This window comes from Salvelinus fontinalis, chromosome 9 (assembly GCF_029448725.1).
Source record: "Salvelinus fontinalis isolate EN_2023a chromosome 9, ASM2944872v1, whole genome shotgun sequence".
NCBI lineage: Eukaryota > Metazoa > Chordata > Actinopteri > Salmoniformes > Salmonidae > Salvelinus > Salvelinus fontinalis.
The window spans coordinates 203,417-227,500 of NC_074673.1; the positions used below are offsets into that span (position 1 = coordinate 203,417).

A 24,084-nucleotide genomic window follows, 5' to 3' on the forward strand; every position below is an offset into this window, starting at 1 on the left:
TAAAGGTATACCTGTGAGGGAGAGTCTACCTGGTCGTTTAAAGGCATACCTGTGAGGGAGAGTCTACCTGGTCATTTTTAAAGGTATACCTGTGAGGGAGAGTCTACCTGGTCGTTTAAAGGCATACCTGTAAGGGATAGTCTACCTGGTCGTTTAAAGGCAAACCTCTGAGGGAGAGTCTACCTGGTCGTTTAAAGGCATACCTGTGAGGGAGAGTCTACCTGGTCGTTTAAAGGCATACCTGTGAGGGAGAGTCTACCTGGTCGTTTAAAGGCATACCTGTGAGGGAGAGTCTACCTGGTCGTTTAAAGGCATACCTGTGAGGGAGAGTCTACCTGGTTGTTTAAAGGCATACCTGTGAGGGAGAGTCTACCTGGTCGTTTAAATGCATACCTGTGAGGGAGAGTGAACCTGGTCGTTTAAAGGCATACCTGTGAGGGAGAGTCTACCTGGTCGTTGAAAGGCATACCTGTGAGGGAGAGTCTACCTGGTCGTTTAAAGGCATACCTGTGAGGGAGAGTCTACCTGGTTGTTTAAAAGCAAACCTGTGAGGGAGAGTCTACCTGGTCGTTTAAAGGCATACCTGTGAGGGAGAGTCTACCTGGTCGTTTAAAGGCATACCTGTGAGGGAGAGTCTACCTGGTTGTTTAAAAGCAAACCTGTGAGGGAGAGTCTACCTGGTTGTTTAAAAGCAAACCTGTGAGGGAGAGTCTACCTGGTCGTTTAAAGGCATACCTGTGAGGGAGAGTCTACCTGGTTGTTTAAAAGCAAACCTGTGAGGGAGAGTCTACCTGGTCGTTTAAAGGCATACCTGTGAGGGAGAGTCTACCTGGTTGTTTAAAAGCAAACCTGTGAGTGAGAGTCTACCTGGTTGTTTAAAAGCAAACCTGTGAGGGAGAGTCTACCTGGTCGTTTAAAGGCATACCTGTGAGGGAGAGTCTACCTGGTCGTTTAAAGGCATACCTGTGAGGGAGAGTCTACCTGGTCGTTGAAAGGCATACCTGTGAGGGAGAGTCTACCTGGTCATTTAAAGGCATACCTGTGAGGGAGAGTCTACCTGGTCGTTTAAAAGCAAACCTGTGAGAGAAAGTCTACCTGGTCGTTTAAAGGCTTACCTGTGAGTGAGAGTCTACCTGGTTGTTTAAAAGCAAACCTGTGAGGGAGAGTCTACCTGGTCGTTTAAAGGCATACCTGTGAGGGAGAGTCTACCTGGTCGTTTAAAGGCATACCTGTGAGGGAGAGTGAACCTGGTCGTTTAAAGGCATACATGTGAGGGAGAGTCTACCTGGTCAACATGTGTGGACTATATGATGTAGGGTTGGGGTCAATTCCATTTCAATTCCTGTCAATTTCAAAGTTCCAAATTCCAATGATAAATTTGCCTCATTGAAAAGCACTGTAGATGCCTGGAGTTGGTGTACTTTCTGAATCTCCCCTGACCCCTGACCCCTGACCCCTGACATTAAGAATAGGTGCCATTTGGGATGTAGACTAGCTAGACAAGATCAGTCTGAGTTTATCCGATGTGGAAAACAAGCCTCTGTGTAAATACTGAAGGTCGAAGTGATGGGAATGCAATATCACATATAACTGTCGCATCACCACGCTACAAAAAGAGGCCTCACAATTTTATCCAATCACCACACTTTTTTTTTACGGTATGAAATCGCTCAATCAAGCAACCTGTTTTGGGGAGCGAGGAACTGAGAAAGTGGAGCTTTACTACCTGGGTTGGAGAAAAGGTGGAGCTCTGATACCTGGGCTGGAAAGAAGGTATCACGTTTTAGGGAAGACCCAGATGCAGACTGTGTCCAAGAAACAAACGATTATTACTAGAACAGGGGCAAGCAAAACGACTGGTTAAGGGAAGGCAGAGGTCAGTAATCTAGATCAGAGTCCAAAAGGTACAGAACGGCAGGCAGTCTCAGGGTCAGGGCAGCCAGAGGTCAATAATCCAGTGTGGTGGGACAAGGTACATAATGGTAGGCAGGCTCAGGGCCGGCAGAATGGTCAAAACCGGGAAAAATAGAAAACAGGAACTAGAAACAGACAGGAGCAAGGAGAAAACCGTTGGTAGGCTTGATGAACAAAACGAACTGGCAACAGACAAACAGAGAACAAAGGTATAAATACACAGGGGATAATGAGGGGAGAAGGGAGACACCTGGTGGGGGGGGTGGAGACAAGCACAAAGACAGGTGAAACAGATCAGGCTGTAACAGAAGGTGGAGAACTACTACCTGGGCTGGAGAGAAGGTGGAGAACTACTACCTGGGCTAGAAAGAAGGTGGAGATCTATTACCTGGGTTGGAGAGAAGGTGGAGAACTACTACCTGGGTTGGAGAGAAGGTGGAGCTCTACTACCTGGGCTGGAGAGAAGGTGGAGATCTATTACCTGGGTTGGAGAGAAGGTGGAGAACTACTACCTGGGCTGGAGAGAAGGTGGAGCTCTGATACCTGGGCTGGAGAGAAGGTGGAGCTCTGATACCTGGGCTGGAGAGAAGGTGGAGCTCTGATACCTGGGATGGAGAGAAGGTGGAGAACTACTACCTGGGCTGGAGAGAAGGTGGATAACTACTACCTGGGCTGGAGAGAAGGTGGAGCTCTACTACCTGGGCTGGAGAGAAGGTGGAGAACTACTACCTGGGCTGGAAAGAAAGGTGGAGAACTACTACCTGGGCTGGAGTGAAGGTGGAGAACTACTACCTGGGCTGGAGAGAAGGTGGAGAACTACTACCTGGGCTGGAGAGAAGGTGGAGAACTACTACCTGGGTTGTAGAGAAGGTGGAGCTCTACTACCTGGGTTGGAGAGAAGGTGGAGAACTACTACCTGGGCTGGAGAGAAGGTGGAGCTCTACTACCTGGGCTGGAGAGAAGGTGGAGAACTACTACCTGGGCTGGAGAGAAGGTGGAGAACTACTACCTGGGCTGGAGAGAAGGTGGAGAACTACTACCTGGGCTGGAGAGAAGGTGGAGAACTACTACCTGGGCTGGAGAGAAGGTGGAGCTCTACTACCTGGGCTGGAGAGAAGGTGGAGCTCTGATACCTGGGCTGGAGAGAAGGTGGAGCTCTGATACCTGGGCTGGAGAGAAGGTGGAGCTCTGATACCTGGGCTGGAGAGAAGGTGGAGCTCTGATACCTGGGCTGGAGAGAAGGTGGAGAACTACTACCTGGGCTGGAGAGAAGGTGGAGTACTACTACCTGGGCTGGAGAGAAGGTGGAGCTCTACTACCTGGGTTGGAGAGAAGGTGGAGAACTACTACCTGGGCTGGAGAGAAGGTGGAGCTCTACTACCTGGGTTGGAGAGAAGGTGAATCTCTACTACCTGGGCTGGAGAGAAGGTGGAGAACTACTACCTGGGCTGGAGAGAAGGTGGAGCTCTACTACCTGGGCTGGAGAGAAGGTGGAGAACTACTACCTGGGCTGGAGAGAAGGTGGAGAACTACTACCTGGGCTGGAGAGAAGGTGGAGAACTACTACCTGGGCTGGAGAGAAGGTGGAGAACTACTACCTGGGCTGGAGAGAAGGTGGAGCTCTACTACCTGGGCTGGAGAGAAGGTGGAGAACTACTACCTGGGCTGGAGAGAAGGTGGAGAACTACTACCTGAGCTGGGGAGAAGGTGGAGCTCTACTACCTGGGCTGGAGAGAAGGTGGAGAACTACTACCTGGGTTGGAGCGAAGGTGGAGAACTACTACCTGGGTTGGAGAGAAGGTGGAGCTCTACTACCTGGGCTGGAGAGAAGGTGGAGAACTACTACCTGGGCTGGGGAGAAGGTGGAGAACTACTACCTGAGCTGGGGAGAAGGTGGAGCTCTACTACCTGGGCTGGAGAGAAGGTGGAGAACTACTACCTGGGTTGGAGAGAAGGTGGAGAACTACTACCTGGGCTGGGGAGAAGGTGGAGCTCTACTACCTGGGCTGGAGAGAAGGTGGAGAACTACTACCTGGGATGGAGAGAAGGTGGAGCTCTACTACCTGGGCTGGAGAGAAGGTGGAGCTCTGATACCTGGGCTGGAGAGAAGGTGGAGAACTACTACCTGGGATGGAGAGAAGGTGGAGCTCTACTACCTGGGATGGAGAGAAGGTGGAGAACTACTACCTGGGCTGGAGAGAAGGTGGAGAACAACTACCTGGGCTGGAGAGAAGGTGGAGAACTACTACCTGGGCTGGAGAGAAGGTGGAGAACTACTACCTGGGCTTGAGAGAAGGTGGAGAACTACTACCTGGGCTGGAGAGAAGGTGGAGCTCTACTACCTGGGCTGGAGAGAAGGTGGAGAACTACTACCTGGGCTGGAGAGAAGGTGGAGAACTACTACCTGGGATGGAGAGAAGGTGGAGCTCTACTAACTGGGCTGGAGAGAAGGTGGAGCTCTACTACCTGGGCTGGAGAGAAGGTGGAGAACTACTACCTGGGCTGGAGAGAAGGTGGAGAACTACTACCTGGGCTGGAGAGAAGGTGGAGAACTACTACCTTGGTTGGAGAGAAGGTGGAGCTCTACTACCAGGGCTGGAGAGAAGGTGGAGAACTACTACCTGGGCTGGAGAGAAGGTGGAGCTCTGATACCTGGGCTGGAGAGAAGGTGGAGAACTACTACCTGGGCTGGAGAGAAGGTGGAGCTCTACTACCTGGGCTGGAGAGAAGGTGGAGCTCTACTACCTGGGCTGGAGAGAAGGTGGAGCTCTACTACCTGGGCTGGAGAGAAGGTGGAGCTCTGATACCTGGGCTGGAGAGAAGGTGGAGAACTACTACCTGGGATGGAGAGAAGGTGGAGCTCTACTACCTGGGATGGAGAGAAGGTGGAGAACTACTACCTGGGCTGGAGAGAAGGTGGAGAACTACTACCTGGGCTGGAGAGAAGGTGGAGAACTACTACCTGGGCTGGAGAGAAGGTGGAGAACAACTACCTGGGCTGGAGAGAAGGTGGAGAACTACTACCTGGGCTGGAGAGAAGGTGGAGAACTACTACCTGGGCTGGAGAGAAGGTGGAGAACTACTACCTGGGCTGGAGAGAAGGTGGAGCTCTACTACCTGGGCTGGAGAGAAGGTGGAGAACTACTACCTGGGCTGGAGAGAAGGTGGAGCTCTACTACCTGGGCTGGAGAGAAGGTGGAGCTCTACTACCTGGGCTGGAGAGAAGGTGGAGCTCTACTACCTGGGCTGGAGAGAAGGTGGAGAACTACTACCTGGGCTGGAGAGAAGGTGGAGAACTACTACCTGGGCTGGAGAGAAGGTGGAGAACTACTACCTGGGCTGGAGAGAAGGTGGAGAACTACTACCTGGGCTGGAGAGAAGGTGGAGAACTATTACCTGGGCTGGAGAGAAGGTGGAGAACTACTACCTGGGCTGGAGAGAAGGTGGAGAACTACTACCTGGGCTGGAGAGAAGGTGGAGAACTACTACCTGGGCTGGAGAGAAGGTGGAGAACTACTACCTGGGCTGGATAGAAGGTGGAGAACTACTACCTGGGCTGGAGAGAAGGTGGAGAACTACTACCTGGGCTGGAGAGAAGGTGGAGAACTACTACCTGGGTTGGGCTGGAGAGAAGGTGGAGCTCTATCAAGATAAACACTGTTATTTTACAAAGAATGAGTCCATGCAACATATTATATGATTTGTTAAGCACATTTTTACTCCTGAACTTATTTAGTCTTGCCATAACAAAGGGGTTGAATACTTATTGACTCAAGACATTTCAGCTTTTCATTTTTATTAACTTGTAAACATTTTTATGAAAAAACATAATTCCAGTGTAAAACAAAATCGAACTGTAATCAACTTTAATTCAGTCTGTAACACAACAAAATGTGGAAAAAGTAAAGGGATGTGAGTACCTTCTGAAGGCAGTGTGTGTGGTCCCCGTATAGTCCCACCACAGTGGCTGCCTAACATCCAGATGGCCATCATTATGCTTCTGGAACAAACCATCAGACATGTCTTGGAGGTCAGAGGCACAGACAGAGAGACAGACACAGAGGCACAGACACAGAGGCACAGACAGAGCGACAGACACAGACACAGAGGCACAGAAACAAACAGAGAGACACAGACACATAGGTACAGTCACAGACAGAGTGACACAGACAGAGAGGCACAGACACAGAGACATACACAGACAGAGAGGCACAGACAGAGAGGCACAGACAGAGACACAGAGACAGACACAGAGACAGAGACAGAGACAGGCACATACACATACACATACACAGACACAGACACAGAGACAGACACAGAGACAGACACAGAGACAGACAGAGAGACAGACAGAGAGGCACAGACACAGAGACAGATACCGAGACAGACAGACAGACACAGAGACAGAAACAGGCACAGACACAGACACAGACACAGAGACAGAGACAGACACAGACACAGACACAGAGACAGACACAGAGACAGACACAGACACAGAGACAGACACAGACACAGACACAGGCACAGACACAGACACAGAGACAGACACAGACACAGACACAGACACAGAGACAGACACAGAGACAGACACAGGCACAGACACAGACACAGACACAGACACAGAGACAGACACAGACACAGACACAGGCACAGACACAGACACAGACACAGAGACAGCCACAGAGACAGACACAGAGACAGACACAGAGACAGACACAGAGACAGAAACAGAGGCACAGAGAGAGAGGCACAGAGAGAGAGGCACAGAGAGAGAGGCACAGAGAGACAGACACAGACACAGACACAGACACAGAGACAGAGACAGAGACAGAGACAGAGAGAGAGAGAGAGAGAGGCACAGAGACAGACACAGACACAGAGACAGACACAGAGACAGAGACAGAGACAGAGACAGAGAGAGACAGAGAGAGAGGCACAGAGAGAGACAGACAGACACACACAGCTTCTTTCCCAGTGTATGATTTCCAACAGCTAAAGACCTACTATCTTTCACACTATTCAACACTTGACAGAGTTCAAATGTCATGTTCACATGACGCAATGCTTTCACATTTACCTATTTTATTGTAGAAGATAATCACAGAATAATTCACATTGGGGACAATATGAAACATGTTTTGATTTTGCTCGGGAGCCCGTACGACCATTGGAAGTCAAACCCTGATCTGTTTCACCTGTCCTGTGCTTGTCTCCACCTACCACCAGGTGTCTCACCCTGATCTGTTTCACCTGTCTGGTGCTTGTCTCCACCTGCCACCAGGTGTCATACCCTGATCTGTTTCACCTGTCTTGTGCTTGTCTCCACCTGCCACCAGGTGTCACACCCTGATCTGTTTCACCTGTCTGGTGCTTGTCTCCATCTGTCACCAGGTGTCACACCCTGATCTGTTTCACCTGTCTTGTGCTTGTCTCCACCTGCCACCAGGTGTCTCACCCTGATCTGTTTCACCTGTCTTGTGCTTGTCTCCACCTGCCACCAGGTATTCTCACCCTGATCTGTTTCACCTGTCTTGTGCTTGTCTCCACCTACCACCAGGTGTCTCACCCTGATCTGTTTCACCTGTCTTGTGCTTGTCTCCGCCCGCCACCAGGTGTCTCACCCTGATCTGTTTCACCTGTCTTGTGCTTGTCTCCGCCCGCCACCAGGTGTAACACCCTGATCTGTTTCACCTGTCTTGTGCTTGTCTCCACCTGCCACCAGGTGTCTCACCCTGATCTGTTTCACCTGTCTTGTGCTTGTCTCCACCTGCCACCAGGTGTCTCACCCTGATCTGTTTCACCTGTCTTGTGCTTGTCTCCGCCCGCCACCAGGTGTCTCACCCTGATCTGTTTCACCTGTCTTGTGCATGTCTACACCTGCCACCAGGTGTCTCACCCTGATCTGTTTCACCTGTCTGGTGCTTGTCTCCACCTGCCACCAGGTGTCACACCCTGATCTGTTTTACCTGTCTGGTGCTTGTCTCCACCTGCCACCAGGTGTCACACCCTGATCTGTTTCACCTGTCTGGTGCTTGTCTCCACCTGCCACCAGGTGTCTCACCCTGATCTGTTTCACCTGTCTTGTGCTTGTCTCCACCTGCCGCCAGGTATTCTCACCCTGATCTGTTTCACCTGTCTTGTGCTTGTCTCCACCTGCCACCAGGTGTTCACACCCTGATCTGTTTCACCTGTCTTGTGCTTGTCTCCGCCCGCCACCAGGTGTCTCACCCTGATCTGTTTCATCTGTCCTGTGCTTGTCTCCACCTACCACCAGGTGTCTCACCCTGATCTGTTTCACCTGTCTGGTGCTTGTCTCCACCTGCCACCAGGTGTCATACCCTGATCTGTTTCACCTGTCTTGTGCTTGTCTCCACCTGCCACCAGGTGTCACACCCTGATCTGTTTCACCTGTCTGGTGCTTGTCTCCATCTGTCACCAGGTGTCACACCCTGATCTGTTTCACCTGTCTTGTGCTTGTCTCCACCTGCCACCAGGTGTCTCACCCTGATCTGTTTCACCTGTCTTGTGCTTGTCTCCACCTGCCACCAGGTATTCTCACCCTGATCTGTTTCACCTGTCTTGTGCTTGTCTCCACCTACCACCAGGTGTCTCACCCTGATCTGTTTCACCTGTCTTGTGCTTGTCTCCGCCCGCCACCAGGTGTCTCACCCTGATCTGTTTCACCTGTCTTGTGCTTGTCTCCGCCCGCCACCAGGTGTAACACCCTGATCTGTTTCACCTGTCTTGTGCTTGTCTCCACCTGCCACCAGGTGTCTCACCCTGATCTGTTTCACCTGTCTTGTGCTTGTCTCCACCTGCCACCAGGTGTCTCACCCTGATCTGTTTCACCTGTCTTGTGCTTGTCTCCGCCCGCCACCAGGTGTCTCACCCTGATCTGTTTCACCTGTCTTGTGCATGTCTACACCTGCCACCAGGTGTCTCACCCTGATCTGTTTCACCTGTCTGGTGCTTGTCTCCACCTGCCACCAGGTGTCACACCCTGATCTGTTTTACCTGTCTGGTGCTTGTCTCCACCTGCCACCAGGTGTCACACCCTGATCTGTTTCACCTGTCTGGTGCTTGTCTCCACCTGCCACCAGGTGTCTCACCCTGATCTGTTTCACCTGTCTTGTGCTTGTCTCCACCTGCCGCCAGGTATTCTCACCCTGATCTGTTTCACCTGTCTTGTGCTTGTCTCCACCTGCCACCAGGTGTTCACACCCTGATCTGTTTCACCTGTCTTGTGCTTGTCTCCGCCCGCCACCAGGTGTCTCACCCTGATCTGTTTCATCTGTCTTGTGCTTGTCTCCACCTGCCAACAGGTATTCTCACCCTGATCTGTTTCACCTGTCTTGTGCTTGTCTCCACCTGCCACCAGGTGTTCTCACCCTGATCTGTTTCACCTGTCTTGTGCTTGTCTCCACCTGCCACCAGGTGTCTCACCCTGATCTGTTTCATCTGTCTTGTGCTTGTCTCCACCTGCCACCAGGTGTCACACCCTGATCTGTTTCACCTGTCTTGTGCTTGTCTCCACCTGCCACCAGGTGTCTCACCCTGATCTGTTTCACCTGTCTTGTGCTTGTCTCCACCTGCCACCAGGTGTCACACCCTGATCTGTTTCACCTGTCTTGTGCTTGTCTCCACCTGCCACCAGGTGTCACACCCTGATCTGTTTCACCTGTCTTGTGCTTGTCTCCACCCCCCACCAGGTGTCACACCCTGATCTGTTTCACCTGTCTTGTGCTTGTCTCCACCTGCCACCAGGTGTCACACCCTGATCTGTTTCACCTGTCTTGTGCTTGTCTCCACCTGCCACCAGGTTTCTCACCCTGATCTGTTTCACCTGTCTTGTGCGTGTCTCCACCCCCCACCAGGTGTCACACCCTGATCTGTTTCACCTGTCGTGTGCTTGTCTCCACCCGCCACCAGGTGTCTCACCCTGATCTGTTTCACCTGTCTGGTGCTTGTCTACACCTGCCAACAGGTGTCTCACCCTGATCTGTTTCACTGTCTTGTGCTTGTCTCCACCTGCCACCAGGTGTCTCACCCTGATCTGTTTCACCTGTCTTGTGCTTGTCTCCACCTGCCACCAGGTGTCTCACCCTGATCTGTTTCACCTGTCTGGTGCTTGTCTCCACCTGCCACCAGGTGTCTCACCCTGATCTGTTTCACCTGTCTTGTGCTCGTCTCCACCTGCCACCAGGTGTCTCACCCTGATCTGTTTCACCTGTCTTGTGCTTGTCTCCACCCCCCACCAGGTGTCACACCCTGATCTGTTTCACCTGTCTTGTGCTTGTCTCCACCCCCCACCAGGTGTCACACCCTGATCTGTTTCACCTGTCTTGTGCTTGTCTCCACCTGCCACCAGGTGTCTCACCCTGATCTGTTTCACCTGTCTGGTGCTTGTCTCCACCTGCCACCAGGTGTCTCACCCTGATCTGTTTCACCTGTCTTGTGCTTGTCTCCACCTGCCGCCAGGTATTCTCACCCTGATCTGTTTCACCTGTCTTGTGCTTGTCTCCACCTGCCACCAGGTGTTCACACCCTGATCTGTTTCACCTGTCTTGTGCTTGTCTCCGCCCGCCACCAGGTGTCTCACCCTGATCTATTTCATCTGTCTTGTGCTTGTCTCCACCTGCCACCAGGTATTCTCACCCTGATCTGTTTCACCTGTCTTGTGCTTGTCTCCACCTGCCACCAGGTGTTCTCACCCTGATCTGTTTCACCTGTCTGGTGCTTGTCTCCACCTGCCACCAGGTGTCTCACCCTGATCTGTTTCACTGTCTTGTGCTTGTCTCCACCTGCCACCAGGTGTCACACCCTGATCTGTTTCACCTGTCTTGTGCTTGTCTCCACCTACCACCAGGTGTCTCACCCTGATCTGTTTCACCTGTCTGGTGCTTGTCTCCACCTGCCACCAGGTGTCTCACCCTGATCTGTTTCACCTGTCTGGTGCTTGTCTACACCTGCCAACAGGTGTCTCACCCTGATCTGTTTCACTGTCTTGTGCTTGTCTCCACCTGCCACCAGGTGTCTCACCCTGATCTGTTTCACCTGTCTGGTGCTTGTCTCCACCTGCCACCAGGTGTCACACCCTGATCTGTTTCACCTGTCTTGTGCTTGTCTCCACCCCCCACCAGGTGTCACACCCTGATCTGTTTCACCTGCCCTCGTTCTATAATAAACTGCAAAACACATCACTATGTCCACTGATCAGTCTCTACACAGGGTCTTCTGTAGACTGGCCTAATCAGTCTCTACAAAGAGCCTTCTGCAGACTGGCCTAATCAGTCTCTACAAAGAGCCTCCTGCAGACCGGCCTAATCAGTCTCTACACAGAGCCTTCTGTAGACTGGCCTAATCAGTTTCTACACAGGGTCTTCTGTAGACTGGCCTAATCGGTCTCTACACAGGGTCTTCTGTAGACTGGCCCAATCAGTCTCTACAAAGAGCCTTCTGCAGACTGGTCCTATCAGCCTCTACACAGGGTCTTCTGTAGACTGGCCTAGTCAGTCTCTACACAGGGCCTTCTGTAGACTGGTCCTATCAGCCTCTACACAGGGCCTTGTAGACTGGTCCTATCGGTCTCTACACAGGGCCTTGTAGACTGGTCCTATCAGTCTCTACACAGGGACTTGTAGACTGGTCCTATCAGTCTCTACACAGGGTCTTCTGTAGACTGGCCTAATCAGTCTCTACACAGGGTCTTCTGTAGACTGGCCTAATCAGTCTCTACACAGGGTCTTCTGTAGACTGGCCTAATCAATCTCTCCACAGGGTCTTCTGTAGACTGGCATAATCAGTCTCTACACAGGGTCTTCTGTAGACTGGCCTAATCAGTCTCTACACAGGGTCTTCTGTAGACTGGCCTAATCAGTCTCTACACAGGGTCTTCTGTAGACTGGCCTAATCAGTCTCTACACAGGGTCTTCTGTAGACTGGCCTAATCAATCTCTCCACAGGGTCTTCTGTAGACTGGCATAATCAGTCTCTACACAGGGTCTTCTGTAGACTGGCCTAATCAGTCTCTACACAGGGTCTTCTGTAGACTGGCCTAATCAGTCTCTACACAGGGTCTTCTGTAGACTGGCCTAATCAGTACCTACACATGGTCTTCTGTAGACTGGCCTAATCAGTCTCTACACAGGGTCTTCTGTAGACTGGCGTAATCAGTCTCTACACAGGGTCTTCTGTAGACTGGCCTAATCAGTCTCTACACAGGGCCTTGTAGACTGGCCTAATCAGTCTCTACACAGGGCCTTCTGTAGACTGGTCCTATCAGTCTCCACACAGGGCCTTGTAGACTGGCCTAATCAGTCTCTACGCAGGGTCTTCTGCAGACTGGCTTAATCAGTCTCTACACACGGTCTTCTGTAGACTGGCCTAATCAGTATCTACACAGGGTCTTCTGTAGACTGGCCTAATCAGTCTCGACACAGGGTCTTCAGTAGACTGGCATAACCAGTCTCTACACAGGGTCTTCAGTAGACTGGCCTAACCAGTCTCTACACGGGGTCTTGTAGACTGGTCCTATCAGCACTATGGGGACACGGTCAGTGATTGGGTGGAGAAAGAGAGCACTCTTGTCTGGGTTTTTGCCTTTGTTAACAATAACACAGATGTATAGATTTATTACTGCCTTTTTTTAATGCATTATTATAAGATGATACGTCAGACGTTGCGTCACATGTTGTCTGAATGCTGGCTATAATGACTTCTGGCCCTAGATAGAGTGATTTCTTATGATGGCAGAAGACTTTTAAAAGTCATTATTATTTTATACAAAGTTACGCTGCTGTATTTCTGTTTAATCACCACATTTACCAATATGTACAGGCATGTTGAATTAGAAATCGCATGTCACATGATGTTTTTGTCATGTTATGATAGGCCTAACCTAATTGTTGACGTGGAATACAGTAGCCTAGCGATTAGAGCTTTATGTCCGTAACCAGGAAGGTCGCTAGTTCAAATCCCTATGCCAACAGGGTGAAAAATCTGTCGATGTGCCCTTGAGCGAGGCACTTAACCCTGAGGTTGATAATGGCTGACCCTGGCCGTGACCCCGGCCGTGACCCCACTCTCTGAGGGTGTCTCAGGGGGAGTTGGGATAATGACTGACCCTGGCCGTGACCCCACTCTCTGAAGGTGTCTCAGGGGGAGTTGGGATAATGACTGACCCTGCCGTGACCCCACTCTCTGAAGGTGTCTCAGGGGGAGTTGGGATAATGGCTGACCCCGGCCGTGACCCCACTCTCTGAGGGTGTCTCAGGGGGAGTTGGGATAATGGCTGACCCCGGCCGTGACCCCACTCTCTGAAGGTGTCTCAGGGGGAGTTGGGATAGTGACTGACCCTGCCGTGACCCCACTCTCTGAGGGTGTCTCAGGGGGAGTTGGGATAATGACTGACCCTGCCGTGACCCCACTCTCTGAGGGTGTCTCAGGGGGAGTTGGGATAATGACTGACCCTGCCGTGACCCCACTCTCTGAGGGTGTCTCAGGGGGAGTTGGGATAATGACTGACCCTGCCGTGACCCCGCTCTCTGAGGGTGTCTCAGGGGGAGTTGGGATAATGACTCACCCTGCCGTGACCCCACTCTCTGAGGGTGTCTCAGGGGGAGTTGGGATAATGGCTGACCCCGGCCGTGACCCTGGCCGTGACTCCACTCTCTGAGGGTGTCTCAGGGGGAGTTGGGATAATGGCTGACCCCGGCCGTGACCCCACTCTCTGAAGGTGTCTCAGGGGGAGTTGGGATAATGGCTGACCCCGGCCGTGACCCCACTCTCTGAAGGTGTCTCAGGGGGAGTTGGGATAATGACTGACCCTGCCGTGACCCCACTCTCTGAAGGTGTCTCAGGGGGAGTTGGGATAATGGCTGACCCCGGCCGTGACCCCACTCTCTGAGGGTGTCTCAGGGGGAGTTGGGATAATGGCTGACCCCGGCCGTGACCCCACTCTCTGAAGGTGTCTCAGGGGGAGTTGGGATAGTGACTGACCCTGCCGTGACCCCACTCTCTGAGGGTGTCTCAGGGGGAGTTGGGATAATGACTGACCCTGCCGTGACCCCACTCTCTGAGGGTGTCTCAGGGGGAGTTGGGATAATGACTGACCCTGCCGTGACCCCACTCTCTGAGGGTGTCTCAGGGGGAGTTGGGATAATGACTGACCCTGCCGTGACCCCGCTCTCTGAGGGTGTCTCAGGGGGAGTTGGGATAATGACTCACCCTGCCGTGACCCCACTCTCTGAGGGTGTCTCAGGGGGAGTTGGGATAATGGCTGACCCCGGCCGTGACCCTGGCCGTGACTCCACTCTCTGAGGGTGTCTCAGGGGGAGTTGGGATAATGGCTGACCCCGGCCGTGACCCCACTCTCTGAGGGTGTCTCAGGGGGAGTTGGGATAATGGCTGACCCCGGCCGTGACCCCACTCTCTGAGGGTGTCTCAGGGGGAGTTGGGATATGGAGAAGGCACATTTCCAATTCACACGTGTATAAAACATGTACATGTGAAATAGGACAAGTTAAGCTCCCACCAAATGATTGTATCACTATAAACAAGACATTTATTTTAGTTCTAAAAAAGCGACATACTTAAAAAAAAAAAAAAAAAGTACTACCAATGACCCACATTACAACCTACCTACGTAACTTTTTACTGTAGGTACCTGTGTGGATAGGGGCAAAGTCGTGTATTACAGTGTGTGAAGCCTACAGTTGGATTTTTAAACTCGCTTGGGGTATGACTCTTATATTTAAAAAAACCCTGTTCAGTTTTAGCATGTTGCGAGTACATTTGCGACCAGTATACTAAGCAGAAAGCCTACTTCTTGAACGTTGACTCGAACAGGTGAGACGTCACGTGACCGCCCGTACACAGAAGTCCTTCGAGCAGTTGAACCGAGTCAAGCTTTGGGAGTTATTCTTTTTTATTTAACTATAATTCTATAATGTTTTATCCACTGGGGCTGGATGATACGATATAATCCTAGGACCATAGCGTGTGCCTTTCGATTGAAAACTCGGAATAAGAATGAAAGTGAACGATTTTACTTTACAAATGACTTCTAACCAGTTGGCTTTCATTCTGACATGTACTTTAGTTCTGAACAGGATGTCGGTGTGTGCTGGAGGTAAGATTATATTCCGTAATTTAATCTATTGCCAATATTGTTTAATCGATTAAACGGAAAACCGATTCAATTGTATGTTATTTTATTGATCAGAAAATGTGACTTTTTTTGGGGGGGGGGGGGGGGGCTCTAATTTATCAATTTTACCGCATGCTCTCGTGCGTAAAGCGCGAGAGGGGCGTTATTGTGCTGAAGAATATGATTTGAGTTTCTAGCAAATTCCATTAGTATAGACGGTATAAGCATTATGTAGCAGTGTCGTTTGGAATTCTTTGCACAGGTTGTTTATCACCAATAGGAAACGAACGAAAGTGACGGCTTCTTGCATCATAATGGCGAACGAACAGGCTATCTCTGTTTAAAGATACATTACTCATTAAAATAAATAGAATTTCAAGATAAGAGACACTTGCCAATCAGTTGGACAAGAGACATCCAATCAATGACAAGTACAGATCTGTCTGCTCTTAACACTGCATCCGTTCAGTGTCATTCAGTCATGACTTCTCTAGTCCAGCCGGACACTACGACAATTGTTCCAATCTGGACTTTGTACCCGGATATACAGCTCCGTGCTACATCATGTTAATAATAAATCATATACAGAATGTTAAAACAGAGTGTGTGTTTATGTGTATGTGCAGTGGTTAATTTGTCAATTGGAAGGTTCCGGAAATGGGGGTGACCTGCGAGGCTCTGAGGTACCGGAACCTCAGGAAAACAACAGCACCTTTTATAATAAAGCTTTGCATCCATTTCCTTTAGAGCTCTTTTGCACCCCAGTATCTCTACTTGCACATCATCATCTGCTCATTTATCACTCCAGTGTTAATCTGCTAAATTGTAATTACTTCGCTACTATGGCCTATTTATTGCCTTACCTCCTCACGCCATTTTTTCTACTGTATTATTGAGTGTATGTTTGTTTTACTCCATGTGTAACTCTGTGTTGTTGTTTGTGTCGAACTGCTTTGCTTTATCTTGGCCAGGTCGCAGTTATAAATGAGAACTTGTTCTCAACTTGCCTACCTGGTTAAATAAAGGTGAAATAAAAAATAAATAAATAATTATCCTCACTTGGCACAGAACAGTAGTGTAGAAGCGCTAACAGAAGCTGCACACGCATTTCATGTAATTCTACATCATATTAGATGACTGGAGATTTTAGCAGAATATATTGTAATACCTTACAAATGATCGAAATGACAGGTTACTTTGACAACCTGAGAATCTGAGATCAATGAAAACGACCTTGTCTTGAATCTATCGAAAGCGCGCGTTTCTCTTTCACCCCCGGTAACGGCCAGTGGTCACGCGTTGGTATCGGCTGCGTCATACAGCCGGGGCGGTCCAACCACGAATCAATTCTTACAATATCAGGCACGTTTTCACATTACCTTTTTTTTTTAGGTGGAAGGACAATTACAGAGGAGGCAACTTGAATTAATTGTGATTTATTTTATTATAATTTGTTTTACATCGCAAACAGTTCGCGTGAACGCGCACGACCTCTATAGAACAAACTTCATGTCATAATAGGCAACCGAAATTAATAATTAATGTATGTGTGTATAGCCAAATAGCCAAACCCCAAAAACTACCGACGTTACTAGTGCCTCCCCTCCGCGATCAAACCGATATATAAAAATAAATAAATTGAAACGCAGCCTAACGTGATCAGAAATCTCAACTAGCAAGCAAGTCGCAGCAATGAAGAATTGAGTGCGTGCGTGGTTCACGCGAAAGGGGGGTGGGTGGGGGATTCTGGGAGTGGAGAGATTTTCAGCACAGCACCTCTGACTGACAGTGAGGGGGGACATCTCTGTACTCCTGTTGCTTTTTCTGCTGTGGGGATTAAATAGTTAAAGGTTGCTGATACTAAAGGGATCTGATGTTGCTCTTTATGGCAGTAGTATGCTTGCAGATAAATGAATGACCAGTTTTTATTTTATTTCAAACTGCTAACAGTGGTGTTTTAGGGCTGCTATAGAACTACTCAAAATCTAAACCAAATCAATACTCGATGGTTGTCTGCTAACAGTGGTGTTTTTAGGGCTGATATAAAACTACTCTATTGTTGTCCTGTATTCATTTCTGTTTGATTTGAAGTTGTCAAAAGAAATCAGAGGAGACTGAAAAACAAGGATTTATAGAACTAAAGAACTGACTGTATGTCCTGTTGTTTAAACCCATATGGCCCTTCTCTCCCTTCTAGAACACCTGCTCTTTAAACCCATATGGCCCCTTTCTCTCCCTTCTAGAACACCTGCTCTTTAAACCCACATGGCCCTTCTCTCCCTTCTAGAACACCTGCTCTTTAAACCCATATGGCCCCTTTCTCTCCCTTCTAGAACACCTGCTCTTTAAACCCATATGGCCCCTTTCTCTCCCTTCTAGAACACCTCCTCTTTAAACCCATATGGCCCCTTTCTCTCCCTTCTAGAACACCTCCTCTTTAAACCCATATGGCCCCTTTCTCTCCCTTCTAGAACACCTGCTCTTTAAACCCATATGGCCCCTTTCTCTCCCTTCTAGAACACCTCCTCTTTAAACCCATATGGCCCCTTCTCTCCCTTCTAGAACACCTCCTCTTTAAACCCATATGGCCCTTCTCTCCCTGCTCTTTAAACCCATATGGCCCCTTCTCTCCCTGCTCTTTAAACCCATATGGCCCTTCTCTCCCTTCTAGAACACCTGCTCTTTAAACCCATATGGCCCTTCTCTCCCTGCTCTTTAAACCCATATGGCCCCTTCTCTCCCTGCTCTTTAAACCCATATGGCCCCTTCTCTCCCTGCTCTTTAAACCCATATGCCCCTTCTCTCCCTGCTCTTTAAACCCATATGGCCCTTCTCTCCCTGCTCTTTAAACCCATATGGCCCTTCTCTCCCTCCTCTTTAAACCCATATGGCCCCTTTCTCTCCCTTCTAGAACACCTCCTCTTTAAACCCATATGGCCCCTTCTCTCCCTGCTCTTTAAACCCATATGGCCCCTTCTCTCCCTCCTCTTTAAACCCATATGGCCCTTCTCTCCCTTCTAGAACACCTGCTCTTTCAACCCATATGGCCCTTCTCTCCCTTATGGAACACCTGCTCTTTAAACCCATATGGCCCTTCTCTCCCTCCTCTTTAAACCCATATGGCCCTTCTCTCCCTCCTCTTTAAACCCATATGGCCCCTTCTCTCTCTTCTAGAACACCTCCTCTTTAAACCCACATGGCCCTTCTCTCCCTCCTCTTTAAACCCATATGGCCCCTTCTCTCTCTTCTAGAACACCTCCTCTTTAAACCCATATGGCCCCTTCTCTCTCTTCTAGAACACCTTCTCTTTAAACCCATATGGCCCCTTCTCTCCCTTATTATCCACACAGCTCTGTTCTGGAACAGGAGGGGAAACAGAGGAGGATTATGTTAGTGTTTTGTCATAGAGAATGTACATGCATTCAGTTTGAGCCAGGGACACCAACGCACTTTAAATGAAAAGGTATAGCCGTCATCTTCTCCTGGATTGACTGTACTTTCTAAATAATAAGATCTATGGTACTGGATCTGTACGTCATGACTCTCCAGTAAGACCAATGTGTGGGACTTCTTTCTTATGAAAATGTAATGGAATAAGCAAATTACTGTAAATTACACCTTCACTTGCTAATTAAAGCACAGAGCCAAGTTCTGAGCAAATGTTTTGCATATAGTGTTCAACATGGTACCCTATTGTCTAGGTTAGGAGCCCTGGTCTAAAGTAGTGCACTATATAGGGAATAGGGTTCTATAGGGCTCTGGTCTAAAGTAGTGCACTATGTAGGGAATAGGGTTCTATAGGGCTCTGGTCTAAAGTAGTGCACTATATAGGGAATAGGGTTCTATAGGGCTCTGGTCTAAAGTAGTGCACTATATAGGGAATAGGGTTCTATAGGGCCCTGGTCAAAGTAGTGCACTATGTAGGGACTAGGGTGGCATTTAGGACTAGCGTCTATAAACAGTAATCCATGACTATAAACAGTACTTTATGACTCAACAGAGCAGGTGGGCAGTATTGTTGCTGGTTACACAGTGACTGGAACAGGTCGACTTAATGGAACGTGAAGGTGAACTTGTTTGCTTTTTCACCCATTTTTTTTAACTTGCAGCTCAGCTCACTCATGGGACAAATGGGTACTTTGCGGAATAGCAAATCGCTGAGTAGCAAATGCATCAGATGTAACATTGGGGAAAGTAGGATTATAAACTGTTACCTACCTACCTACCTACCTACCTACCTACCTACCTACCAACCTACCTACCAACCTACCTACCTACCTACCTACCTACCTACCTACCCACCCACCTACCCAGGCACATCTTCTACCTAAACTACCGGTCAAAAGTTTTAGAACACCTACTCATTCAAAGGTTTTTCTTTATTTTAACTATTTTCGACATTGTAGAATAATAGTGAAGACATCAAAACTATGAAATAACACATATGGAAACATGTAGTAACCAAAAAAGGGTTAAACAAATGGTAATAACCGAATAAATATAACATGGTAATAACATGGTAATAACCAAATATATATATATAACAATATGGTAATAACCTATTAACAGCAATAGTTTGGTTATACCAAATGTGATCGTATTGTGATAGAATATCCTTGAGGTGGCCAACTCTGTAAACTATTGTCGTTCCTAGCCAACTCTGTAAACTATTGTCGTTCCTAGCCAACTCTGTAAACTATTGTCGTTCCTAGCCAACTCTGTAAACTATTGTCGTTCCTAGCCAACTCTGTAAACTATTGTCGTTCCTATCCAACTCTGTAAACTATTGTTGTTCCTAGCCAACTCTGTAAACTATTGTCGTTCCTAGCCAACTCTGTAAACTATTGTTGTTCCTAGCCAACTCTGTAAACTATTGTCGTTCCTAGCCAACTCCGTAAACTATTGTCGTTCCTAGCCAACTCTGTAAACTATTGTCGTTCCTAGCCAACTCCGTAAACTATTGTTGTTCCTAGCCAACTCTGTAAACTATTGTTGTTCCTATCCAACTCTGTAAACTATTGTCGTTCCTATCCAACTCCGTAAACTATTGTCGTTCCTAGCCAACTCTGTAAACTATTGTCGTTCCTAGTCAACTCTGTAAACTATTGTTGTTCCTAGCCAACTCAGAAGCTATTGTCGTTCCTAGCCAACTCATAAGCTATTGTTGTGCCTCTAAGAGTTAGTTTCATATGCTTTGGGGTGGGGGGAGGAAGTTAATTTGCATTTTCTACACCTGTAGAGAAGAGGTTTGTTTCAGTCAGTGTGCCTGCCGAGTTGGCTGGATCAGTCTTACAAGATTGGGCTGGGGAGATGAAAGGGCCTTATTGTTTTTAGGTCGTGCAGTCAGTCAGTCAGTCAGTCAACTATTCAGTCAGTCAACTATTCAGTCAGTCATTCAGTCAGTCAACTATTCAGTCAGTTAGTCAGTCAACTATTCAGTCAGTCAGTCAGTCAGTAAACTATTCAGTCAGTCAGTCAGTCATTCAGTCAGTCAGTCAACTATTCAGTCAGTCATTCAGTCAGTCAACTATTCAGTCAGTTAGTCAGTCAACTATTCGGCCAGTCAGTCATTCAGTCAGTCAGTCAACTATTCAGACAGTCAGTCATTCAATTAGTCAGTCAATCAGTCAACTATTCAGTCAGTCAGTCAGTCAATCAGTCAACTATTCAGTCAGTCAGTCAGTCAGTAAACTATTCAGTCAGTCAGTCAGTCAGTCAGTCAGTCAACTATTCGGTCAGTCAGTCATTCAGTCAACTATTCAGTCAGTCAGTCAGTCAGTCAATCAGTCAACTATTCAGTCAGTCAGTCAGTCAGTAAACTATTCAGTCAGTCAGTCAGTCATTCAGTCAGTCAGTCAGTCAGTCAACTATTCGGTCAGTCAGTCATTCAGTCAGTCAGTCAACTATTCAGTCAGTCAGTCATTCAATTAGTCAGTCAATCAGTCAACTATTCAGTCAGTCAGTCAGTCAGTCAATCAGTCAACTGCTCAGTCAGTCAGTCAGTCAATCAGTCAGTCAGTCAACTATTCAGTCAGTCAACCAGCCAGTCAGTCAGTCAGTCAACTTTTCAGTCAGTCAACCAGTCATTCAGTGAGTCAGTCAACTATTCAGTCAGTCAGTCAACTATTCAGTTAGTCAGTCAACTATTCAGTCAGTCAACCAGCCAGTCAGTCAATCAGTCAGTCAACTATTCAGTCAGTCAGTCAGTCATTCAGTCAGTCAGTCAACTATTCAGTCAGTCAGTCAGTCAACTTTTCAGTCAGTCAGTCAGTCAGTCAGTCAACTATTCAGTCAGTCAGTCAGTCAGTCAATCAGTCAGTCAGTCAACTATTCAGTCAGTCAGTCAACCAGCCAGTCAGTCAGTCAACTATTCAGTCAGTCAACTATTCAGTCAGTCAACCAGCCAGTCAGTCAGTCAACTATTCAGTCAGTCAACTATTCAGTCAGTCAACCAGCCAGTCAGTCAGTCAACTTTTCAGTCAGTCAACCAGTCAGTCAATCAGTCAGTCAGTCAATCAGTCAGTCAGTCAGTCAACTATTCAGTCAGCCAGTCAACTATTCAGTCAGTTAGTCATTCAGTCAACTATTCAGTCATTCAGTCAACTATTCAGTAAGTTAGTCAGTCAACTATTCAGTCAGTCAGTCATTCAGTAAACTATTCATTCAGTCAGTCAGTCAATCAGTCAGTCAGTCAACTTTTCAGTCAGTCAATCAGTCAGTCAGCCAGTCAATCAGTCAGTCAGTCAATCAGTCAGTCAGTCAGTCAGTCAGTCAGTCAGTAACCAGTCAGTCAATCAGTCAGTCAGTCAGTCAATCACTCAGTCAACCAGTCAGTCAATCAGTCAGTAACCATAGCAGGGTTCTTTCTTTATTCTTACTAGCACCGATTTTGATCATGTCTGTGGAAGAAGCTTCCAGTGATCGTGATGTGATTGTGTTACCTACTTTAGTTGAATGCACTGATTGTAAGTTGCTCTGGATAAGAGTGTCTTCTGAATGATTGAAATGTAAAATATTGCAGTGGCTTGGGGAATTGTGAATTTCACTTAGCTGGAGGAATCTTATATTATTTTCAGTTTGTTAAATGTGTTCATTCATTCATTCATGCAGAATCCCTGTGCACACAAGCCCCAGAGTTTCAGTTGCCCAGTGGGGGGCAGTCCGAGGTGTGGGAGACCCTGGGTTCCATTGTGGCTCTGAACTGTACAGCCGTGCTGTCCTGGAACCAGACGGACCAACGTTGTGACGCTACCTCCTGGACACCGCTCTGGAGCAAAGATGGGACCCCTCTCAACCTCAGCCTTTACCTACAGAACACATCCACCTGGTCAGTTCAACAGGAGGTCACGATACCTGGCCAGATCGCAAGTACACTGATCTACAGGTTGTCATTGCTAATACCTGGCCAGATCGCAAGTACACTGATCTACAGGTTGTCATTGCTAATACCTGGCCAGATCACATGTACACTGATCTACAGATTGTCATTGCTAATACCTGGCCAGATCGCAAGTACACTGATCTACAGGTTGTCATTGCTAATACCTGGCCAGATCACATGTACACTGATCTACAGATTGTCATTGCTAATACCTGGCCAGATCACATGTACACTGATCTACAGGTTGTCATTGCTAATACCTGGCCAGATCACATGTACACTGATCTACAGGTTGTCATTGCTAATACCTGGCCAGATCACATGTACACTGATCTACAGGTTGTCATTGCTAATACCTGGCCAGATCACATGTACACTGATCTACAGGTTGTCATTGCTAATACCTGGCCAGATCACATGTACACTGATCTACAGGTTGTCATTGCTAATACCTGGCCAGATCACATGTACACTGATCTACAGGTTGTCATTGCTAATACCTGGCCAGATCACATGTACACTGATCTACAGGTTGTCATTGCTAATACCTGGCCAGATCGCAAGTACACTGATCTACAGGTTGTCATTGCTAATACCTGGCCAGATCACATGTACACTGATCTACAGGTTGTCATTGCTAATACCTGGCCAGATCGCAAGTACACTGATCTACAGGTTGTCATTGCTAATACCTGGCCAGATCACAAGTACACTGATCGACAGATTGTCATTGCTAATACCTGGCCAGATCGCAAGTACACTGATCTACAGGTTGTCATTGCTAATACCTGGCCAGATCGTAAGTACACTGATCGACAGATTGTCATTGCTAATACCTGGCCAGATCGGAAGTACACTGATCGACAGATTGTCATTGCTAATACCTGGCCAGATCACATGTACACTGATCGACAGGTTGTCATTGCTAATACCTGGCCAGATCACATGTACACTGATCGACAGATTGTCATTGCTAATACCTGGCCAGATCACATGTACACTGATCTACAGATTGCTAATAACAATCTACTCATGACTTATTTGTATAAAATAAGGTTAAATAATAAATCCTGTTCAGCCCCCCCCCCCCCCCCCCCCACACACAATGTCCAACCAATTACAATACAGAGGTCACCTTTTTCTTTTTTTGTCTGGCAGGACTCCCAGCCAATCCCAAATGATTGTGAGCAGTGTGCTGCAGGTCCATGTTAGAGAGCAGGTTGACTTTGGCGTCTACTCCTGTGAGGTGAGGAACACCTCCGCTGACTTCAGCCTGCAGAATACCGGTAAGAAACCAGGGGGGGGTTTATGGACTGTACATTATACTGTATCAGACATGTTGTCAAAGGCAACTTACAGATTAGTGTGGGCATACAATACTTATTTCAAATGTTAATATGTGTGATAACTGAGGCTGGGTGGATTCGGGGTGGATTCAGGGTGGATTCAGGGTGAATTCAGGGTGGAATCAGGGTGAATTCAGGGTGGATTCAGGGTGGATTCAGGGTGGATTCTGGGTGAATTCAGGGTGGAATCAGGGTGAATTCAGGGTGAATTCAGGGTGAATTCATGGTGGATTCAGGGTAGATTCAGGGTGAATTCATGGTGGATTCAGGGTGGATTCAGGGTGGATTCAGGGTGG

At 48.3% G+C, this 24,084-nt stretch overlaps 1 protein-coding gene across 1 annotated transcript in view; it reads left to right on the plus strand.

Moving 5' to 3' along the window:
* Positions 1–14,594: 14,594 nt before the first annotated feature.
* The window catches only part of sigirr (single immunoglobulin and toll-interleukin 1 receptor (TIR) domain), a 17,873-nt gene continuing 8,383 nt past the window's right edge, over positions 14,595–24,084 (plus strand). Inside the window, exons 1-3 of the mRNA XM_055932995.1 lie at positions 14,595–15,043; positions 22,172–22,388; positions 23,601–23,728. Coding sequence (XP_055788970.1) covers positions 14,944–15,043; positions 22,172–22,388; positions 23,601–23,728 — 445 coding nt within the window. The 5' untranslated portion in view covers positions 14,595–14,943. The remainder of the gene's footprint in view (positions 15,044–22,171; positions 22,389–23,600; positions 23,729–24,084) is intronic.